The following is a 23,296-nucleotide window of genomic DNA, read 5'->3' as shown; positions in this document are numbered from 1 at the left end:
TTAGTAATGTAATGTAGTATTGTAATGTAATAATGGAGCAATATAAATGTGTATAATGCACAATGTTTTGTTTGATGTAATGTACAGTAGATCTGTTTGGACTCCAGGAAGAGTAGCTGCTGCCAATTGGGATCCTAATAAAATACTAAAATACTAAATAGTAACTGTCTTGAGGAAGACAAATTGAAACCAGCTGTCTGGGAGTGAAGAATCAGGGGAAGTTAAAGCTGTGACCCCTGGAGGAGAAGAGGAGAAGATCTGGCTGAACACAATGAAATAGCATCACAGGCCTTCATATCCTCAAACAAGACACTTCCACATTAGAGAATGGTGTGCAAGGACTCCTGGGTAGGGATTCTACTGCTCTTCCTACTTTTCCTTTTAGTCCTGCTGCAGCCGAGCTTCAAAAGATCCCCCTTCCCGCCCCAATGACCCTCCGCCCCCCCTATGCTACCCTTTTCTCTGGCATGTAGTCGTGACACCACCAGATGTGGAATATATTCGCCGGACCTCAGAAGAAACAGCTGCTTAAAGCCATGGGAGTATGATGAGGAGGGAGCAATGACCGGCCATAAACCTCCTTAATGCCACTGTAAATAGAAAGCATAGGGACCATATCTAATTGGCCAGACAAACCTAAAGACTGCAGATGCTGTCATTTTATGGTGACCTATGTAGGCCTCTAATAGGCTGGTCTCTGGACAGAAGGAGACGGGGGAGGGTTGAGGCACCAAAGCCCTTGAGTTAAGTCAATCGTCCAGTCCTACTCAAAGTGAATGGACCCACTGATATAATTTGAAAAGTCAAGCAGTCAAGCTATACAGAGGCTGAAGCATAGCATGCAATGACAAATGAAGATAGACAGGAAAATGGTCCAAGTCAAGTCACATCGGAGAGAACAAAGGGCAATACTGGAGAAGATGGATGAACATCCTCAATCATTATCTAGCCTCCACTGTAAGCAGGCCAAATGGCAAAGGAGGCGTCCCAACTATTTGACCACATTGGGCTAAAACTGCCTCTGTTTTTGGACTTGGTTCCATCAAATGCATATTTACATACAGTATTTGTGGATGTTAAGAGACGAAAATGTGAAAATGACGATGATGATCTGTTCCTGAAATAGACAACCATGTAGGAAAGAAGATACATATGATCTTCCTGCTCCGTATCTCAGCCAATGTTCTGACTTTTTACTTTACACTTCAAGCATCACAAACAAGAATCTTCTCACATCTTCACACATCTCAGTGTGGAAGATTCTAATTTTAAATATGACTTCTACAGGTACGGTTGGATGGCTTGCATAGCTTCAGCATTACGCTCTATCTTTTTCTCATATTTACTGCTGAGCACCAGAAGAATGGAGCTCCTATACAATAATAACAGTGTCTTCACAGCAGGGACTGCCAGTGTGTGCATGCAAGTCATTCATTTATTGGACAAAATGCTCACCTTAACTCCATCTATGATAGCCTAATCATGGAGACTCACTTGAGTGTCCCAATCTTCACATTTTTACTTTCGCTGGTCTAACAACATCGGGGATTAAACAGCGAAATAACTATTCTAATAACTGCACAGGGAATAGGGGTGACCGGGGTTGGGTGTTACATAGTTTGGTTTTCACAGTATAGTTTAGTCTGTTACTCCCAATCTAGAGGGTGCTGTGTAGTCTAGTCATTTTAAGATTAAAATGTGTGACTACTTTGAGGTGAAGGGAATTTGTGTGTTTTTATGGGAGGTGAAAGTAAAGTCTTGGTATTTTCATTGTTTGAATTATGGGAGTAGGATATTCATGAACAATTGTTTACATTTACATTTTAGTCATTTAGCAGACGCTCTTATCCAGAGCGACTTACAGTTAGTGAGTGCATACATCATTTTTTTTATTTTTCATACTGGCCCCCCGTGGGAATCGAACCCACAACCCTGGCGTTGCAAACGCCATGCTCTACCAACTGAGCTACATCCCTGCCAGCCATTCCCTCCCCTACCCTGGACGACGCTGGGCCAATTGTGCGCCGCCCCATGGGTCTCCCGGTCGCGGCCGGCTACGACAGAGCCTGGATTTGTCGATTTGCCTGTTTGTTGAAATGAGGAAAGGGATAGCTATTTTTCAAACTTATTTCGGAGTTGCTAGGTCAAGACGTGGAAATTAGCATCATCGTTAGCTTTTATGCTCAGTTGGCGATGGTTATATAATAGGTTATACTTATAGTATAAACTGCTTAATTTTGTAAACAATATTGTTTAATCAAAGTAACCTGGCTATTTCTAAGACTCTGTAGGCTACATTAATTTCTTTATTTCAAGTGGACAGTGTTTTTGATAGGTAATATCTCCCATTTTGGAATAAGCTATAAGGACAAAAGGGAACCCATTTCAACCCAAGACCTTGGTCTTTCTAATAATGTTGAAAAGAGTCTCATGCGATTGCCTATAGGCCTACTGGTGTTGAGAAATACCCACCAGTAAAAGAAAAAGTGACACAGCCTCCGTTCTCCCCTAACCTTAGCGAGTAAAAAGTGTGACACACAGCCCCGGACCCCCCTAATCTGATGCATTGCGCTGTTACCGACAACATTTTATGGAGGAGAAATCAAATGATGATATCGTCTGCATTTCATCAAATTCAACACTGCATTTGCTTTCTGTCCACGTGGGCACCAAAAAGTATGCTTTGGGAACACCCCGCGTTCTTTGGTGACTGGCTTATGATTTGCTAGTGTCAAAGGAGACCGAACTGACGAGACCATCAGATTCTCAGGAAGAATTTCAACCAACGGCCTCCAACACACTCCTGACATGCTCCCAATTATAATTCACATGTAAACGACGGTCAGGGGTCGAATTGTTAAAATGTCATGGTATATCCTTGTAGGTAAAATGTCACAAGGATCATTTAATTTAATTTAGACAAAGCTTTTTCATTGTTAAAATAGGCCCCCAAAAAATGTTATCCAAAAATTAACACTTAAGTAACATCTGCTCGGACCGTAAAGGAAATCACACTACAAACTATCACCCTCATGCTCTTAAGGAAATCATGACTGTAATGGATACGTTAGAACTAGTAGATATATGGAGGCTTAAATATCCTGACCTACTGAGATATACATGGCGGAGACTCAATCAAGCTAGTCTTCTTGACATCTTTCTTATGTCATTCTCGCTGGCACCAAAAGTTAAAACAGTGTTGATAGGGGACAGAATGCGGTCGGACCATCATATAATTGGCATATACAGTGGGGAAAAAAGTATTTAGTCAGCCACCAATTGTGCAAGTTCTCCCACTTAAAAAGATGAGAGAGGCCTGTAATTTACATCATAGGTACACGTCAACTATGACAGACAAAATGAGGAAAAAAAATCAAGAAAATCACATTGTAGGATTTTTTATGAATTTATTTGCAAATTATGGTGGAAAATAAGTATTTGGTCAATAACAAAAGTTTCTCAATACTTTGTTATATACCCTTTGTTGGCAATGACAGAGGTAAAACGTTTTCTGTAAGTCTTCACAAGGTTGTCACACACTGTTGCTGGTTTTCTATGGGGTTGAGATCTGGAGACTGCCTAGGCCACTCCAGGACCTTGAAATGCTTCTTACGAAGCCACTCCTTCGTTGCCCGGGCGGTGTGTTTGGGATCATTGTCATGCTGAAAGACCCAGCCACGTTTCATCTTCAATGCCCTTGCTGATGGAAGGAGGTTTTCACTCAAAATCTCACGATACATGGCCCCATTCATTCTTTCCTTTACACGGATCAGTCGTCCTGGTCCCTTTGCAGAAAAACAGCCCCAAAGCATGATGTTTCCACCCCCATGCTTCACAGTAGGTATGGTGTTCTTTGGATACAACTCAGCATTATTTGTCCTCCAAACACGACGAGTTGAGTTTTTACCAAAAAGTTCTATTTTGGTTTCATCTGACCATATGACATTCTCCCAATCCTCTTCTGGATCATCCAAATGCACTCTAGCAAACTTCAGACGGGCCTGGACATGTACTGGCTTAAGCAGGGGGACACGTCTGGCACTGCAGGATTTGAGTCCCTGGCGGCGTAGTGTGTAACTGATGGTAGGCTTTGTTACTTTGGTCCCAGCTCTCTGCAGGTCATTCACTAGGTCCCCCGTGTGGTTCTGGGATTTTTGCTCACCGTTCTTGTGATCATTTTGACCCCACGGGGTGAGATCTTGCGTGGAGCCCCAGATCGTGGGAGATTATCAGTGGTCTTGTATGTCTTCCATTTCCTAATAATTGCTCCCACAGTTGATTTCTTCAAACCAAGCTGCTTACCTATTGCAGATTCAGTCTTCCCAGCCTGGTGCAGGTCTACAATTTTGTTTCTGGTGTCCTTTGACAGCTCTTTGGTCTTGGCCATAGTGGAGTTTGGAGTGTGACTGTTTGAGGTTGTGGACAGGTGTCTTTTATACTGATAAGTTCAAACAGGTGCCATTAATACAGGTAACGAGTGGAGGACAGAGGAGCCTCTTAAAGAAGAAGTTACAGGTCTGTGAGAGCCAGAAATCTTGCTTGTTTGTAGGTGACCAAATACTTATTCATCTTTTTAAGTGGGAGAACTTGCACAATTGGTGGCTGACTAAATACTTTTTTCCCCACTGTACATTACTCTTACTGAATTTCCACGTGGGCGAGGATATTGGAAATTTAATCAAAGCCTATTGGATGATAACTTGTTTTTAACTAGGACAGAGGAATTTATAACTGATCTTTTCTGACATAACATAGGTACAGCAAATCCCCTTATTGTATGGGACACTTTTAAATGTGCCTTTATAGGCCATGCAATTCAGTACCCATCTAGAAAACAAAAAAAATGTAGGTCAAAAGAGTCCATACTAACAAAGGAAATAGAAGGTCTAACAGAACAGATAGATAGCAATAAAAACTGTAACAGAGGCTCAGAATAAATTAGAGGAAAAACAAAAAGAAATGGAGAAACTTATTCAAGAAAGATCAAGTGTAATATATTATAAAAATAAAGCAAACTGGATGGAATATGGGGGAAAATTATTTGTAATCTTCAACATAGAAATGCTACCAAAAATAATTTACTGAAACTGGTTACAAATGACGGAGTCACCCATGAGTCACCAAATGATATTTTGAAGGAGGAAGCAAAGCACTTTAAGCATATGTTTTCGTTTCAGTCGCCTCCATCTCCTGTAACTGAAGCTAATTGTAGGGATATTTTTCTATTGATAATGTAAAATTAACAGTCATACAGAAAGACTCATGTGAAGGTGAAATTACAGAGGAGGAACATCTGTATGCAATTAAATACTTTAAGTCTGGGAAAACTCCAGGGTTGGATGGCATACCAGTCGAGGTATACCAAACCTTTTTTGATATACTCAGAGAACCGTTATTAGCATGTTTTAACCACTCCTATGTAAATGGTAGATTATCAGACACTCAAGAAGAAGGTCTGATTTCATTATTACTGAAACAGGATACAAGTGGGAAATATAAAGATCCAGTCCATTTAAAAATTTGGAGGCCCCTTACACTTCAGTGTTGTGATGCAAAAATCCTAGCAAAATGTATAGCGCATAGAAATAAAAAGGTATTGTCTGACATTATTCATTCTAATCAGACAGGTTTTTTACATGGACGATACATTGGAGATAATATAAGGCAAGTACTGGAAACAATAGAACACTATGAAAAATCTGGGAAACCAGGCCTGCTATTCATAGCAGACTTTGAAAAGGCATTTGATAAAGTACGACTGGAGTTTATATATACATGCCTGGAGCATTTCAATTTTGGAGAAACTCTTATAAAATGGGTTAAAATGATGTATAGTATCAATAGGTGTAAAATGGTAAATAATGGCTATTTCTCCGAAAGTTTTAAACTCTCAAGAGGAGTAAAACAAGGTTGTCCACTACCGGCATATCTATTTATTATGGCCATCGAAATGTTAGCTATTAAAATCAGATCCAACAATAATATCAAGGGATTAGAAATCCAGGGCTTAAAAACAAAGGTGTCATTGTATGCTGATGATTCATGTTTTCTTTTAAATCCACAACTTGAATCCTTCCACAGCCTCAGAGGATCTAGATACATTTTCTAACCTCTCTGGATTACAACCAAATTATGATAAATGTACTATATTACGTATTGGATCATTAAAAAATAAAATTTTCACATTTCCATGTTGTTCACCAATATAATGGTATGATGGTGATGTGGATATACTTGGAATACGTAACCCAAATGAAATAAATGATTTCACTCCAATACATTTTAATTGAAAGTTAGCAAAAATAGATAAGATCTTGCTACAATGGAAAGGTAAATACCTGTCTATTTGTGGAAAAATCACCCTGATTAACTCTTTAGTACTATCCCAGTTTACCTATTTGCTTGTGGTCTTGCCTATGCCTAGCGAACAGTTTTTAAAATTATATGAGAAAAACATATTCCATTTTATTTGGAACGGCAAGCCAGACAAAATTAAACGGGCCTTTTTATATAATGAATATGAATTCGGAGGACAGAAATGATTAAATATTAAAGCATTAGACCTATCACTAAAAGCTTCAGTCATATAAGTTACACTTAAATCCAAATTGGTTATCTAGCAAATTAGTAAGATTGTCTCACCCAATGTTCAAGAATGGCCTTTTCCCTTTATTCAGATTACAACCTCTCACTTTTAGTTATTTGAAAAGGAAATCTCCCAAATATCACTATTTCTAAAACAAGCCATATAAAGTTGGTTGCAATTTCAATTTAATCCTCCAGAAACGACAGAACAAATAATGCAACAAATATTGTGGTTAAACTCAAATATACTAATTGATTTAAAAAATGTAATTATTTGAAAAAATGTTTTAAAATGGTATAATCTTCGTAAATTATATCATAGGTAGGACTGGTGGAGTTATGTCGAACATGAAGCTAACACAAACATATGGAAATGTCTGCTCTACCCCAAATTACAACCAAATAATTGCAGCATTACCGCAAAAACGGAAGAGGAAAGAGGAAGGGGGAAAAAGTAAGGAACTTGTCTGTTGGCCCTGCATTAAAGAACATAATTGGTTAAAGAAAATTGTGATAAATAAAAAAGTATACCAGTTTCATTTAAGGACCAAAGGATTGACAGCAATCCCACATAGATTGCAAAATAGTTGGGAAGAGATTTTTGATGTACCGATTCCATGGCATTGTGTTTATGAACTGATCGACAAAACGACGCCGGATTCAAAACTTATCATTTTTCAATTTAAATTATATGATACAAAATTCTTGCTACCAATAGAATGTTATTTATATGGGGGACACAATCTTCCCAGCTCTGCAGATTTTGCTGCGAAGAGACAGAATCATTAGATCATTTGTTTTGGTACTGTCCATTTGTAGCTTGTTTTTGGTCACAGGTCCAGGAATGGCTGAAGGATTGCAATATTTACCTTGGGCTAACCCTGTAGATAACACTACTGGGTGATCTGAAAAGTCATAGTCAATCGATCAATAATACATTATTTTCAATTTACAATCTGTAGAAACAATGAGAATAGAAGGGTTCAGAACTGTTGTGAAACATCACAGTACAGTTGAAAAATATATGGCAAATAGAAATCCAATATGGATTGTGTTAAGAGATAGATGGGAGGTGTTGAATGGAGCTGAAGGATGGGACTAATAACAACTAACAACAACTAATAACAACAAGATAACTAATGTAAAGCATACTGTGTCCATAATAAGTATATAGGTTATAGGTTGAGAGATTTTGTGAAAGAGCACAGTTAGAAATATATGGCTTGAGAAGCAAACCGGATGGACATCATGAAAATGATCGTATAGGTTGAGGAAGTTCAGGAGTAAAAACAAACAAAATATAATTATTGTAAAATTGACTGTGTCCATTAAATGTATTTAGTATTTATACGCTGGAAGTAGAGGCCTAAGCGTTGTTGTTCACTAGTTTACTCCAATTAGGGAAGGGGTGGTGGGGTTGGAAAGTAATAAAGGGAAATATACAGTTGAAGTTGGAAGTTTACATACACTTAGGTTGGAGTCATTAAAACTCCTATTTCAACCACTCCACAAATTTCTTGTTAACAAACTATAGTTTTGGCAAGTCGGTTAGGACATTGTTTACAGACAGATTATTTCACTTATAATTCACTGTATCACAATTCCAGTGGGTCAGAAGTTTACATACACTAAGTTGACTGTGCCTTTAAACAGTTTGGAAAATTCCAGAAAATGATGTCATGGCTTTAGAAGCTTCTGATAGCCTAATTGACATCATTTGAGTCAATTGGAGGTGTACCTATAGATGTATTTCAAGGCCTACCTTCAAACTCAGTGCCTCTTTGCTTGACATCATGGGAAAATCAAAAGAAACTAGCCAAGACCTCAGAAAAAGAATTGTAGACCTCCACAAGTCTGGTTCATCCTTGGGAGCAATTTCCAAATGCCTGAAGGTACCACGTTCATCTGTACAAACAATAGTATGCAAGTATAAACACCATGGGACCACGCAGCCGTCATACCACTCAGTAAGGAGACGCGTTCTGTCTCCTAGAGATGAACGTACTTTGGTGCGAAAAGTGCAAATCAATCCCAGAACAACAGCAAGGACCTTGTGAAGATGCTGGAGGAAACAGGTACAAAAGTATCTATATCCACAGTAAAACGAGTCCTATATCGACATAACCTGAAAGGCCGCTCAGCAAGGAAGAAGCCACTGCTCCAAAACCGCCATAAAAAAGCCAGACTACGGTTTGCAACTGCACATGGGGACAAAGATCATACTTCTTGGAGAAATGTCCTCTGGTCTGATGAAACAAAAATAGAACTGTTTGGCCATAATGACCATCGTTACAGTGGGGAGAACAAGTATTTGATACACTGCCGATTTTGCAGGTTTTCCTACTTACAAAGCATGTAGAGATCTGTAATTTTCTATCATAGGTACACTTCAACTATCATAGGTACACTTCAAAAATCCAGAAAATCACATTGTATGATTTTTAAGTAATTCATTTGCATTTTATTGCATGACATAAGTATTTGATCACCTACCAACCAGTAAGAATTCCGGCTCTCACAGACCTGTTAGTTTTTCTTTAAGAAGCCCTTCTGTTCTCCACTCATTACCTGTATTAACTGCACCTGTTTGAACTCGTCCTGTCCACACACTCAATCAAACAGACTCCACCCTCTCCACAATGGCCAAGACCAGAGAGCTGTGTAAAGACATCAGGGATAAAATTGTAGACCTGCACAAGGCTGGGATGGGCTACAGGACAATAGGCAAGCAGCTTGGTGAGAAGGCAACAACTGTTGGCGCAATTATTAGAAAATGGAAGAAGTTCAAGACGACAGTCAATCACCCTCGGTCTGGGGCTCCATGCAAGATCTCACTTCGTGGGGCATCAATGATCATGAGGAAGGTGAGGGATCAGCCCAGAACTACACGGCAGGACCTGGTCAATGACCTGAAGAGAGCTGGGACCACAGTCTCAAAGTAAACCATTAGTAACACACTACGCCGTCATGGATTAAAATCCTGCAGCGCACGCAAGGTCCCCCTGCTCAAGCCAGCGCATGTCCAGGCCCGTCTGAAGTTTGCCAATGACCATCTGAATGATCCAGAGGAGGAATGGGAGAGGGTCTTGTGGTCTGATGAGACAAAAATAGAGCTTTTTGGTCTAAACTCCACTCGCCGTGTTTGGAGGAAGAAGAAGGATGAGTACAACCCCAAGAACACCATCCCAACCGTGAAGCATGGAGGTTGAAATATCATTCTTTGGGGATGCTTTTCTGCAAAGGGGACAGGACGACTGCACTGTATTGAGGGGAGGATGGATGGGGCCATGTATCGCGAGATCTTGGCCAACAACCTCCTTCCCTCAGTAAGAGCATTGAAGATGGGTCGTGGCTGGGTCTTCCAGCATGACAACGACCCGAAACACACAGCCAGGGCAACTAAGGAGTGGCTCCGTAAGAAGCATCTCAAGGTCCTGGAGTGGCCTAGCCAGTCTCCAGACCTGAACCCAATAGAAATTATTTGGAGGGAGCTGAAAGTCCGTATTGCCCAGCGACAGCCCCGAAACCTGAAGGATCTGGAGAAGGTCTGTATGGAGGAGTGGGCCAAAATGTGATACAATGTGATTTTCTGGATTTTTGTTTTAGATTCCATCTCTCACAGTTTAAGTGTACCTATGATAAAAATTACAGACCTCTACATGCTTTGTAAGTAGGAAAACCTGCAAAATCGGCAGTGTATCAAATACTTGTTCTCCCCACTGTATGTTTGGAGGAATAATGGGGTGGCTTGCAAGCCGAAGAACACCATCCCAACTGTGAAGCACGGGGTGGCATCATCATGCTGTGGGGGTGCTTTGCTGCAGGAGGGACTGGTGCACTTCACAAAATAGATGGCATCATTTTGTGGATATATTGAAGCATCATCTCAAGACATCAGCCAGGAAGTTAAAGCTTGGTCACAAATGGGTCTTCCAAATGGATAATGACCCCAAGCATACTTCCAAAGTTGTGGCAAAATGGCTTAAGGACAACAAAGTCAAGGTATTGGAGTGGCCATCACAAAGCCCTGACCTCAATCCTATAGAAAATGTGTGGGCGGAACTCAAAAAGCGTGTGCAAGCAAGGAGGCCTACAAACCTGACTCAGTTACACCAGCTCTGTCAGGAGGAATGGGCCAAAATTCACCCAACTTATTGTGGGAAGCTTGTGGAAGGCTACCCGAAACGTTTGACCCAAGTTAAACAATTTAAAGGCAATGCTACCAAATACTAATTGAGTGTATGTGAACTTCTGACCCACTGGGAATGTGATGAAATAAATAAAAGCTGAAATAAATCATTCTCTGTACTATTATTCTGACATTTCACATTCTTAAAATAAAGTGATGATCCTAACTGACCCAAGACAGGGAATTTTTACTAGGATTAAATGTCAGGAATTGTGTAAAACTGAGTTTAAATGTATTTGGCTTCAATACTTCAACTGTATTTTTAAAAAGGATATGTATATATATGTATGTATATGTATTTATATGTATGTATGTGTATATGTATGTATATGTGTATATATGTATATATATATATATATATATATATATATATATATATATATATATATATATATATATATATATATATATATTGCGAGAAATAAAAACATATGGGGGATTGGATGTGATGCAGACAATTACATTGATGGAAGTTAAAATCTATCTGCAATATTAAAGATGGCTATTCAATTAATTAATAATTATATTCGCTTAACCGTGCCCATCCTTACTAATTACCCTATTTTCATCCCATTTTAAGGAATGAGAATTGTTCCACTGACTTACATTAGCTATTGTGAAAGACCAAATAATTTTGTTTGTCAAAATTGGAGGCAAAAATGCTGACCGGAACCTGCATTTGGGACTATTTCAATTATTGTTCATTGAGATTAATAAAATACACCACCAAAAGTTTAATTTTGGGGCCTTAGGAATATTTATTTATTTTGAAGCTAATTTCCTGCAATTCTACATAGTGTAATATGATTCATTACATCTTTTGGGTAGGCTATTTCATGATCATTTATAAAATCATTGTTACTTTTCGGCAAATTCTGTTTTCAAGGTTTACGAGTTGTCCTATTTTTTTCAGGTTTTCACTTTCAAAAACTGCAACATTTGATGATTAAACAACAATGCTTATACCACATCAGGCAACCACTTTTGAGGTCTGGGAAAAATAAAAATAATACAAAATTGGGAGGGTGTAGTTGCCCTTTAATTCACCTAGCAAGATACTGTTTGTTTGGCTAGTGGTGTTTCTGTACTGTACAATGTACAGTAAGCCTAGTGTACATGTGATGGCTGAGTTTGCAAGAACAAATGACCACCCGATTGAAGGTTATAAATCATCATGATATCATTCTGCCAGGTAGGCCTACTTTGGAGTCAACATTTAATTGGGAAGGGTTTTAGGGAAAGCCTTAGAAATGACTGTTTCGGCATGCTAACTGGCAACACAACACACACGGGCGCACACAAACAGGCCTTACTTCTTCAGAAAGTTGCAGGAAATACATTTTTTTTTAAACATTTTTTAGTCATTTAGCAGACGCTCTTATCCAGAGCGACTTACAGTTAGTGAATACATATATATATATTTTTTTGTATATATTTTTTTTATACTGGCCCCCCGTGGGAATCGAACCCACAACCCTGGCGTTGCAAACGCCATGCTCTATCAACTGAGCTACATCCCTGCCGGCCATTCCCTCCCCTACCCTGGACGACGCTGGGCCAATTGTGCGCCGCCCATGAGTCTCCCGGTCGCGGCCGGCTGCGACAGAGCCTGGATTCGAACCAGGATCTCTAGTGGCACAGTTAGCACTGCGATGCAGTGCCTTAAATACAAATCACTGATGCATTCTTTTAATTAATTATGAGAAACTAGTTCAATTTAACTACCCTACCGCTGTGAGCTAGTCCAGGGACAACCAGTTGTTTGAGCTGCAAGCTCTTGCTGCCCGACAGATGATATTCTGCTCAAACTAGGCTATGAGTGTGCCGTGTAGCACACATAGTGAGGTGTATGTTGACAGGCTACTGCTGTTACCATTGTCCATTTTCTCCCTCCCTCATCACCTCCTCTCCATCAGGCCCGGCTGCCGTTTTTGTCTCTGGAGTGCCTCTGCTAAGGGTTTCAGAGATTTTCGCTATGTAAAAAAAGACAAAATCGTACACTTTTTTCCCCCTAACAAGGGGTATCTAAATTCACCTTTAGTAGCACTGAGTTATGGAAATGATCTCCACACTTCACCTTCCACTCTTTGGTGTCCTGTCTCTGTCTCTATTCATGCATTCCTTTGAATTATGACAATAATTAGGATTTTGCTGCTCTAAAAGGGTGGGAGTTTGGGACTCACAAATACAAGATAGTCCATTGACACCACACAACTATTTGCAACATTTTCACTCTCTACAATTACATAAACATGGTGGGCAAACGGTGTAAATTGGGTATTTTGTACGTTTATATCTACAGGAAACATTTCTGTTGGCTGATTCAAACATCACAATGGGTGACACTGTCCAGACAAACTTGAATTGTTCCTTGACAAGTGATTTCTTCTAATCAGGATGGAACTAACATTAAGACCACAGATGCCAAACATTATTTCCTCCACTGCAGTTCAAACAAATTCAAATCTGTGTTGTCAAATGATACTCAGTTACATGGGTCTATTCATTATCCACACACCAAAGCTCTGTGACTAAGTGTTATTATCATTATACCTCTCAATCTGACCACCCTTAAATTGCCCTAGCCCCTCCTTTGAAGTCCCTGATTGATGCTACACAAACAAACCTTAGAGCTCAGGACAACTTAACCCATGTCTTTCTTGGAGCTCCGATGACTTGACAATGCAGGCCTTTGTGAGGGAACAGGCAGGGCAGTGATTGCAGACAGAGTGTCCATCATGTTGAGTAATAATGGGTCATTAGAGGTTGATATACTCACGTTGGGTCTTATGCTGGCTGCCTGTCCGTAATACTTCTCGGCTGCGTCGTTGAGACTGGCTTGTCTGCAAAGAAAAGCACAAAAAGCAATCATCACTGATCTTTATTGCTTCGAACTTCAGAGGGTTCAGAAGAGACCTTGAACTCTGTCTGTTTAATGTTGCTTCGGGGTCAGTAAGGGCAGGCTAAGGGGAGAATTCCGTGTAGCAACGAGAGGAGTCAATGAAACAGGCAATTTGTTTCCAGGACTTTCAGCAGACAGCTCCCCATGCTGAGTGGTATACAGCATGCCCTGATTGTTTTCATTATATCCTGGGTCGCAACCTTTGTGTAATGACCTTTGAACTGTGTGTCATTACAATAGGCCTCTCATCAACTACTGCCTTAGTAAGAACAAACATCACTTCAAAGGCCTGTCCCCTGTCTTCTATGTAAACACATCTATTGTTTTTGGTACTGAAGGTCAGTGGGGTTGTGAGGATTTGAGGTCTAGGAAGGAGGCCTATGAAGGAGATTATCACAGAAACCCATGTGAAAATGTGTTGCAAGTTTATGTATTATACTAAAATTGGGAGCATAATATAATGATATCTAATCGTACTGTACAAACACAACAACAAAACATGCAGTGAAAACTATACAGTAATGTAAGGTGAAGGCACCTCTAGACAGATGGTTCTCCTGCGAATCCCAGAAGACTAGAAGTGTTTAGTCAGTAGATGCTCCAGTAAAAGCTCCAGTCAAAACAAGAATGTCCTCCATATGCTCATCATCTCCATCCACAATATGCTACGCTATTAAACTTAGATTACCGTCCTACTGTCTTTCCCCTTAGCCAAGAGCTTTTCTCTTTATTAATATTCCTATAAATCAGAAATCATTTTTACAACCCGCAGCTGCATTTCACTGATGGTAGCAATTGTCTCACTGCAAACAGTTTAACTTTGACAGAGTCAAGGATGGAGTCAACGATTGCTGGCTCCGCAGCCCCGAGTCGTAATGATGAAAGCAAGACCATCTGAACTGAACTGGGCATTAAGCCGGTCTGGCCATATTAAGGGATCCTCCTCCATATTGCAGCGCTATACAGCCACTTTCATATTCCACCACTAGCACGACAACACCCCAACTATATCCATACCTGAGTTATCTCTAAACCCAGAACAAAATCTCATAGTCTGTCAAAAGAGACTAATACCTGAGCTACAGGTTATTCTGCAGAGCATAAGTGCTGTCATATTTTTGTTGAACTGTAATCAGAATACGATATGATGATGTTTTATTAGTCGTATGTACGGGATACGCATGGTATACATCGTCTAACAAAATGCTTACTTGCAGGTTCCTTCTCGACAATGCAACAGCAATAATAAATAATAAAAGATAAGAATATGAACTTAAAGTTTTATAGGTCAAGAGGCAAGAGAAGCAGTTCTGATAAATGCGCAGTCTTCATCTTCTCATGTCAGTCTGCATGATTGAAAGCAGCATACAGCATGCAATTCTAATAATAGCAAAAACGCAAGTTCTCTCTAGAAACCAATAATGATATTTAAATCACCACAATTTCCAGCTGAGTTTCCCTCATGACATTTACATTTTGCCAAATCAGAGTATCACATTTGAGATGCTAAAACAAAAAATACACACAAAAAACAAATTACTCCAAGATGCAAAACTTGATACAACACTTGCTTGATTAAAAACAAAAGGACCATTAAGCTTAATATGAAATCAACGTTTCTGTTAAGCCACAGTGGTAATGGCTGGTCAACAGACATGGGTGGACGCTTTCCCCATGAGGTGACACCAGTAGTGGTACGAGGGACTGGGATGAAGTCTCTATGGTGTGAAATTATATGGTGAAGATGTTTTGGACGGACATGAGAATCATTACTCAGTGCAGAGAGCAGAGAGCACTGCCTCCTTCAAATAACTCTTGATACACTTTAGTTCAAGGCCTTTGTGTAGAAGGTGTGTCACTGTTATTCACAAGTTATCACAATGAAAACTCAAACACACTGGGCTCTATTTTCGACTGGTGTTAAAACGCACGTTAGTTTGCAGTTTCGTCATGTAAAAACTGGCGCACTGGCATTTTCCAGCCCTAATGCCTGGTTATGCAATTTACCTGTCTAACATCAGCTTGCTTGCGCTGTGGTGGGAGGGGTGGCAATATTTGAGGTGTGTCCTTAAAAACAAGTGCAAAAGTGACAATTTCATGCAGCACTAAGGGGTGGATCGAAATGGGTACCTGGAGGAAAATGGGGGGTCATGCTTTTTCAATTTCAGTCAAGGGGAGGGTTTAGTATTTTTTAACTCTAGTCCAGGTAAAGTTTCAATATTTCTCAGTGTTTTAGAATGAGTTGCTTATTAGGCTATATATCGATGTGTGCCTGATGCCACTCCTCATCTCTGATTCTCCGCTGGGCGCACAATATCAAGTGTGCTATAGGCTATTTAGTGTGGTCTCAATCAAATGAACAATAGCCTATACAGTAGGCTATAGGCTACGAAGTGCATGCTTGGAGGAGCACAGATCAAAGTTATATTTCTAAGATAGCTGCTGGGATGGTGTAAATAAAACTAGGCTGCATTACACACTGCAATGGATATTCCAAACCTGAGCCCTGGCCTGCTCTGCTCTTTCTGATCAAAAACATTTGTGTGTGCTGCTTAACCAATGGCTGTGCTGTGTAGACCTACAGTGGCAGTTCAGGAGGAGAGTCAAAGGCTTCTTCTGAAAATAATTTGTAGCAATATCTTGTGTGCTGAGTAGCCTATAGCCTATGTTCTGTTCAGTTTGAGAAGGAGAGCGTGAAGATGAGAAGAAGGACCGGAGGTCAACTTTGATAGCTTGCTACTACTATAATTGATTTGAATATAAACAATATGTTTCTTGCCCATGAAGTATTTATCAGAGTTATTGACCTCACAATAAGCCAGATTTGAGTAACTTACATTGTGGTGCTGAAACAATCAATTGGAAATGGGCAGCAAATTTGAGTAGGCATAATTCATTTCAACCCTCTTCATTGTAATTAGACTTTACTAACAACAAGAGGGCTTTGTGTTGGAGCCTATTTCTTCCTATTTAAGAAATAAGAGGTAGGCCTACCTGTTTGACAGACGGAATTAGTCTATAAGCTGCTATATCAATAGATTTGTCGGCCAATTCCTCCACCCACCGTGCACTCTTTAAAAAGCCTACCTCCGTGTCAGTGAAGGGCTGTTAAGTTAAAACCAGGACTCAAATTGAGGGTTTATGAGAGGTTATGCCATAGGCCTACCTTTATTAAAGAAAATGAAAAAATATATACAGTACCAGTCAAAAGTTTGGACACACCTACTCATTCCAGGGTTTTTCTTTATTTGTACTATTTTCTACATTGTAGAATAATAGTGAAGACTTCAAAACTCTGAAATAACACATGGAATCATGTAGTAACCAATTTTTTTTTAAACAAATCAAAATATATTCTATATTTGAAATTCTTCAAATAGCCACCCTTTGCCTTGATGACAGGTTTGCACACTCTTGGCATTCTCTCAACCAGCTTCATGAGGTAGTCACCTGGAATGCATTTCAATTAACAGGTGTGCCTTCTTAAAAGTTAATTTGTGGAATTTCTTTCCTTCTTAATGCGTTTGAGCCAATCAGTTGTGTTGTGACAAGGTAGGGGTGGTATACAGACGATAGCCCTATTTGGTAAAAGACCAAGTCCATATTATGGCAAGAACAGCTCAAATAAGCAAAGAGAAACGACAGTCCATCATTACTTTAAGACATGAAAGTCAGTCAATACGGCCACAGGAATGGAAGACCCAGAGTTACCTCTGCTGCAGAGGATAAGTTCATTAGAGTTCCAGCCTCAGAAATTGCAGCCCAAATAAATGCTTCACAGAGTTCAAGTAACAGACACATCTCAACATCAACTGTTCAGAGGGGACTGTGTGAATCAGGCCTTCATGGTCGAATTGCTGCAAAGAAACCACTACTAAAGGACACCAATAACAAGAAGAGACCTGCTTGGGCCAAGAAACACGAGCAATGGACATTAGACCGGTGGAAATTTGTCATTTGGAGTTTTTTGGTTCAAATCGCTGTGAACAGATGATCTCTGCATGTGTATTTCCCACCGTAAAGCATGGAGGAGGAGGTGTTATGGTGTGGGGGTGCTTTGCTGGTGACACTGTCTGTAATTTATTTAGAATTCAAGGCACACTTAACCAGCATGGCTACCACAGCATTCTGCAGCGATACGCCATCCCATCTGGTTTGGGCTTAGTGGGACTATCATTTGTTTTTCAACAGGAAAATGAACCAACACACCTCCAGGCTGTGTAAGGGCTATTTTACCAAGAAGGAGAGTGATGGAGTGCTGCATCAGATGACCTGGCCTCCACAATCCCCTGACCTCAACCAAATTGAGATGGTTTGGGATGAGTCGGACAGCAGAGTGCTAGAAACAAGCTGTAAAATACCTGGGAAAGACAAGACTCCGATGCATATGGGGATATCATTGTTTCGTTTCTTTGATATTCAGAGGCTGAGCTACAACCTTCTATACCCGAGGAGACAAAACATTTACATTGCTTGGGAAGTAATCTAATTCTGTCACTAGACTATTAAACTATTCACTTTCTGTACAATAGAAGATGTTTAAACCCAAGACAGCTTTTAGGGAAACACTTGTGACTTTCTCTCGTTGGGTTAAGCAACGGAAGAAGAGTAGCCACCAATTAAAGCTTAAATTTTTCTGCGTCGGTAGGACTACTCTGTCTGGAGTGGAAAGGTAGGCCTAACTTTTGAAAGTACCATGCTCAGATTCCTGCTAAGATTCATGTTAAGACGAACACATAGGCCTATCTCTCTGTCCATTCTTAGCCTGTAATTTCAGTAATTTGTGTTGTATTAAAACATATTCTGCTAATATGTAGAATTACATAGAATTGCATGACATTTTTATAAAAGGCCAGTTTTTCTCGGACCTGCAAACACGATGATAGATTCATGCAGTGCTTTTACTATAAAGAAGATCTTTCCACCCCTACTCTTGTCCACGGTGGTCTTCAAACCCACAACCTTCTGGCCCACAGCCCTGTGCGCTATCAAAATTCCTGTGTTGCCATGTAATGCTTATATGACAAAAAAACAGTTTCTAAAACTGCATATCTAAGGCTCTGGTCTGTCCAAGAAGTATCATGTTCTCTGATATATTCACTTCATATTTTAATCATTATTTTGGGTATAGGGGAGGGTCACTTGTTTTTTTTCAAGCGCTCACGGAGGGTTTAGATAAAAAATATATTTAGCTGAAGGGAGGGCCATCCAGTTTCATTTCAGAGAGGTCCGATTTTCTCCATGTAAGCCTTATTATAAATAATGTTTAATCGCTAATGGAAAGATTTAAGACCCACAAATAGCAGGTATTAACGGTAACGCAGTTGATATTGGCATGGATTTTGAGAGCGGAGTGCCCACAGAAGAGAGTTGTGCCTTTTGTGCTGGTGAATCTCGTATTTAGAAACATAGGTTCCCCCCATTTTGTTTAAAAACCAAGCATAGCTTACCCTCCCCTTAATCAAGGCTGGTTTAGGGGAAACATAGTCAGTTGCACAACTGAATGCATTCAACTGAAATGTGTCAACCGCATTTAACCCAACCCCTCTGAATCAGAGAGGTGTGGGGGACTGCCTTAATCAACATTTTTACATTTTAGTCATTTAGCAGACACTCTTATCCAGAGTGACTTACAGTTAGTGAGTGCATACATTTTTCATACTGGCCCCCCGTGGGAATCGAACCCGCAACCCTGTCGTTGCAAGCGCCATGCTCTACCAACTGAGCTACGGGAGGCCAACGTCATCAGCGCCCAGGGAGAAGTTGTTGTTGGGGGTTAACTGCCTTGCAGAACGGCAGATTATCCACCTGCTGGTTTATCCACTGCCTTTCGGTTACTGGCCCAATGCTCTTAACAGCTAGGCTACCTGCTACCCTCAGGTTTAGCAGCATCGCATAGGCGCATCTTTTTTATCCTGGCCATTAGCCAAGTAGCCTATGAATAAAGGGGTTTTAAATGGTCTACTGAGAGTGCTTTGAAATATATTAGATGTTTTTGCCCTGATGCTTTTTCATTATTCACAATTCACATATCTGCATTCTTCATTATGCTTGTTCAAGTTGGCGCCCCTCGTCCCATTACCAAAGACATGCTACTCCAAACTATTCAGTCCTCCTATAATGCCATATCACAACCACATTTTTTTGAGAATCTGCCTCGCACATAGGCAACGATACAAATAACAGGAGCCTATTATATATTTTAGAGATGTGTGAATGTTACGTGTAAAGACATTTAGGTCTACATGTGCACAAAGTGCCATTGAACGAGAGAAGCGATTTATGATATCATGCTTCTGACCCCATCCTATTTAGAAATATTGTTGTTCTTAAAAAAAAACGGATTGCTTGTTTTCCATTTCATATCTAGCCCTCTGCTACCCTTACCCTAGGCCTAGGCTACGAAGGCTGGTTCAACAGCAATGTGTTGTGTCTCTTCATCCTGGTCTTGCAAAGTAGCCTATCCATAAAATACGTTTAAATGGTCTATTTCAATTTGAGTGCCTTGAATTGAAAATATACTGCACATCCTAAAACATACACACATATGCCTACCTGCTTACTTCATTTCGCTTGTTCAAGTATCCATCCCCATCTCCAAAGAGCCCATCTCATCCGGTTACCATAGATGTATTTAAATGATTCAGTTCTATAATACAGTATCAATGGTAGGCCTAGGCTATATTTTGCTTATTGAGAACGTGCCTCATACATACAATACAATTTACAGGAGCCTAGTATTTTTTATTTTAGGAGAAGAGCGATGCGTAAAGACATGTAGGCTAAGCTAGGCTCATTGAAGCCAATTACAACAATGTTGACTGCCAACACTCCAAACATTGAGCTATTGAGCAAATACTGGCTGTTTTTTTTTTACTGTTGCTATTACTCGTTACTGTAGCCTATGCTATTTAACTTGAGACAAACGCAGGCAGTATTAAGCCATGGAATGTGTTGATTGGCCAGTGAGTGGTCAAGCCCTCATCACACCTACAACTTGTTTATTTATCAAAACCCTGCCCTTTCGCGCCACTGCCAGCTATTGTGTGCATAATTCCGGCTGTGAAAATAGCAAAAATATTTCTGACACACCCCAGGACCTATAGCGCTACCGCCAGTGCTTAGATTTACCACTGCATTAGGTTTGTTAAAATAGAGCCCGCTGTGTTTGTGCAACTCGAGAAAGCAGAGCCCAAGCTAACACCTCTATTGAGCAGCATGGATCATCATTTGTCAACTAAGAGTTGAATAAACAAATGCCTCACACAAAATGACCATAATTCAAAGCAGTATTACTTCTTTTCTCAACAATAACTCCATGCTTAACCTCATTGAACTGTTTAACAAATATTCTTTCAAAAGTAACTTAAATAGTGCCCCATACCAGAAATTGTGCAGCGATGACAAATATGGGTTTGGTGTTTAACCGTGACCATAACCACATGTTGTGATAACCGCAATCATATTCAGAATAGAATTTCTTCTTGAGAATTAATCTAATTCTATATCATTTTCAAGTCTATAACCATAATTATCAGACTGGAGAACTGTAGAGCAGCCAAACCATTGTCACCAGACAAACAGGATCTTTAATATGAGTGGCAAAGGACTGCCTGGAGATAGTGGCTTGTGAGAGTACAGCAAGCACAATGAGAGAAGACAACAAACTTCTGACTTCGGTTAGACCCAAGTCCTCTGAGATACAGCTGCTGGGAAGAGAGGCGAGAGGGAAGAACTAGAAGAGCACGGAGAGGAAGAGGCGGAGGGAAAAAAGGGATCATGAGTGAATGAAAATAAAGAACTCCCTGGATGAAACAATGTTGGAACATATTTCACATCAGCAACATGACCGCCGAGCCCTCTGTCTTCGAGCCCTGACAGTTGGTAATCTAAATATGCTTTATTAACCCCAATACAGACGAACAGACGCACAAGTCATACGGCTGACAGCATTGCTTACAGTACATCTAACGCAGTTTCAAAAAATGCTAAAGACTTCATGAACAAATTGCTTCAGCAACAACAGCCAGTGTACGATCTGTGTACTAACTACAGCGAGCCCATCTGTCTCGAGCAACAAGACACACAAATGTTACACAAATGTTCCTTGTTCCTTCTGTCCAACAAGTCTGGGTTCCTGGAATAGTGATCGACATCACACAGCTAGTGAACGGTGGGTCTGGCTTGCAGAGGGATTTGAGCACTTAAAGGGCAGCATTAGCACATTCCCTTGGGAGTTAGCACTCAGCCAGCCTTCCTTTCCCTTCCCTTCCCTTCGCCTGCCGGCTGCTGCCGCTGCTCCGTAGCCCTAGACGAAGGTTTGGAATAACGTGCTGATTGTTTAAAGAAGGCCAGGGGAAATGGATAGTGAGGAAGTAAACTTGTCAAAGACCAAGGGCCCCAGAGAGCAATAAGAGAAGGTTTGCACATCTAAAAGCCCCCCACCCTTCCTTTTCAGATTCACTAGTATCCCCCACCAACCGATGGCCTTCCACGTCTTGGTTCCAAGACAAACACATAAAGAACATGAGTTCCAGAGGAGCGAGACCCCATGCCAGCGTGGCGGTGGGGAGCCCCTCGCTGTGCCCAGCCTGAGACTTTCTTTAACAGCCAGGGGTCTGGACCCTAGAAGAGGCTCTGTAAAGCATGGCCAGCAGAGCTGCTGGTGCTGCACATCCCCCTGGATCAGAGCGCTGTACAGTGGGCCACCATGTGAAAACCAGCTGGATAAAAACATTATATAGAGCTGCATGACACGGCCTCTTTCTGTCTTTGGTAAAGAAAGTGAACCGCAAAAACTACCTCAGTGAAGCACAATGATTCAAGACATCGCATTAATGGTTTTAGTAGTCGTAATTTCCCACAGCCAGCAGAAGTAATTCTCACACAGAAGAACCCTGATTTACCCTAATAAGTCTAAACAAGGGAAATCTCCAAACTAGGAAATATAATATTGTTGGCTCTAAGCTGAGCTGCCTCAGTCTGTGTGGCAAACTCTAAATTGGCACGTTGCTCTATTTACACATTTCCACTCGCGGCTTGCGCCTTGAAACACAACAGCTTGCGGCTTCCAGGAGAACTGTGAGTCAGAAGCCGCGCTGCTGAACCTTGCTCTGATTTGGAACCGGCTTTTAATGAATGAGCCAGAAACAGCAGAGGGAGCACAGAGACAGGCACGTAGCTGCGTGGTGCACTAAGGCAAGATGGCAGCTCATTGGCTACCGCTGCAGCAGCAGAGAAGGTGATTACAGCAGCCGGCCAAGTAAATCACACTGGCAGAGGAGCGCTGTAATCCCTGGGATAAAGCGTACAGACCGTAGACGCTCTCCCTCCCCCAGCTCTTGTCCCCTCCCCTCCCTCACAGTGTGTCCGTCCCATCCAACACTCACCTGAGCATGTGGGCTGCGCTGAAGACCACATCAAACTCCCGGCTGTCCAGACGCGCCGCCTTCTCCGCCATCTCAGCCGCTTCCAGCAGACGAGACTCCTCCAACAAAAACTGACCTTGGAGCAGCCAGAGAGAACAGAAACACCATGTTAAAACGCTGTATGTGGATGTATTCTTAGAGAGGGATGAATAGTTTCTGAGAATATTGTGTTTGGCCCGGGGAGATAGGGCG

The 23,296-nt window shown here is 40.8% G+C and overlaps 1 protein-coding gene across 1 annotated transcript in view; it reads right to left on the bottom strand.

Annotated features, from left to right (window-relative positions):
- LOC121576965 (protein O-mannosyl-transferase TMTC2-like) overlaps positions 1-23,296 on the bottom strand; it is a 211,002-nt gene that overhangs the window by 9,117 nt on the left and 178,589 nt on the right. Inside the window, exons 10-11 of the mRNA XM_041890594.1 lie at positions 23,066-23,180; positions 13,554-13,617 (exon numbers count right to left, since the gene is read on the bottom strand). Of these exons, the coding sequence (XP_041746528.1) occupies positions 13,554-13,617; positions 23,066-23,180 (179 nt within the window). The remainder of the gene's footprint in view (positions 1-13,553; positions 13,618-23,065; positions 23,181-23,296) is intronic.

Source organism: Coregonus clupeaformis, chromosome 11, assembly GCF_020615455.1.
Source record: "Coregonus clupeaformis isolate EN_2021a chromosome 11, ASM2061545v1, whole genome shotgun sequence".
In the NCBI taxonomy this organism is placed as follows: Eukaryota; Metazoa; Chordata; class Actinopteri; order Salmoniformes; family Salmonidae; genus Coregonus; species Coregonus clupeaformis.
This window is presented reverse-complemented; position numbering and strand designations above follow the sequence as displayed.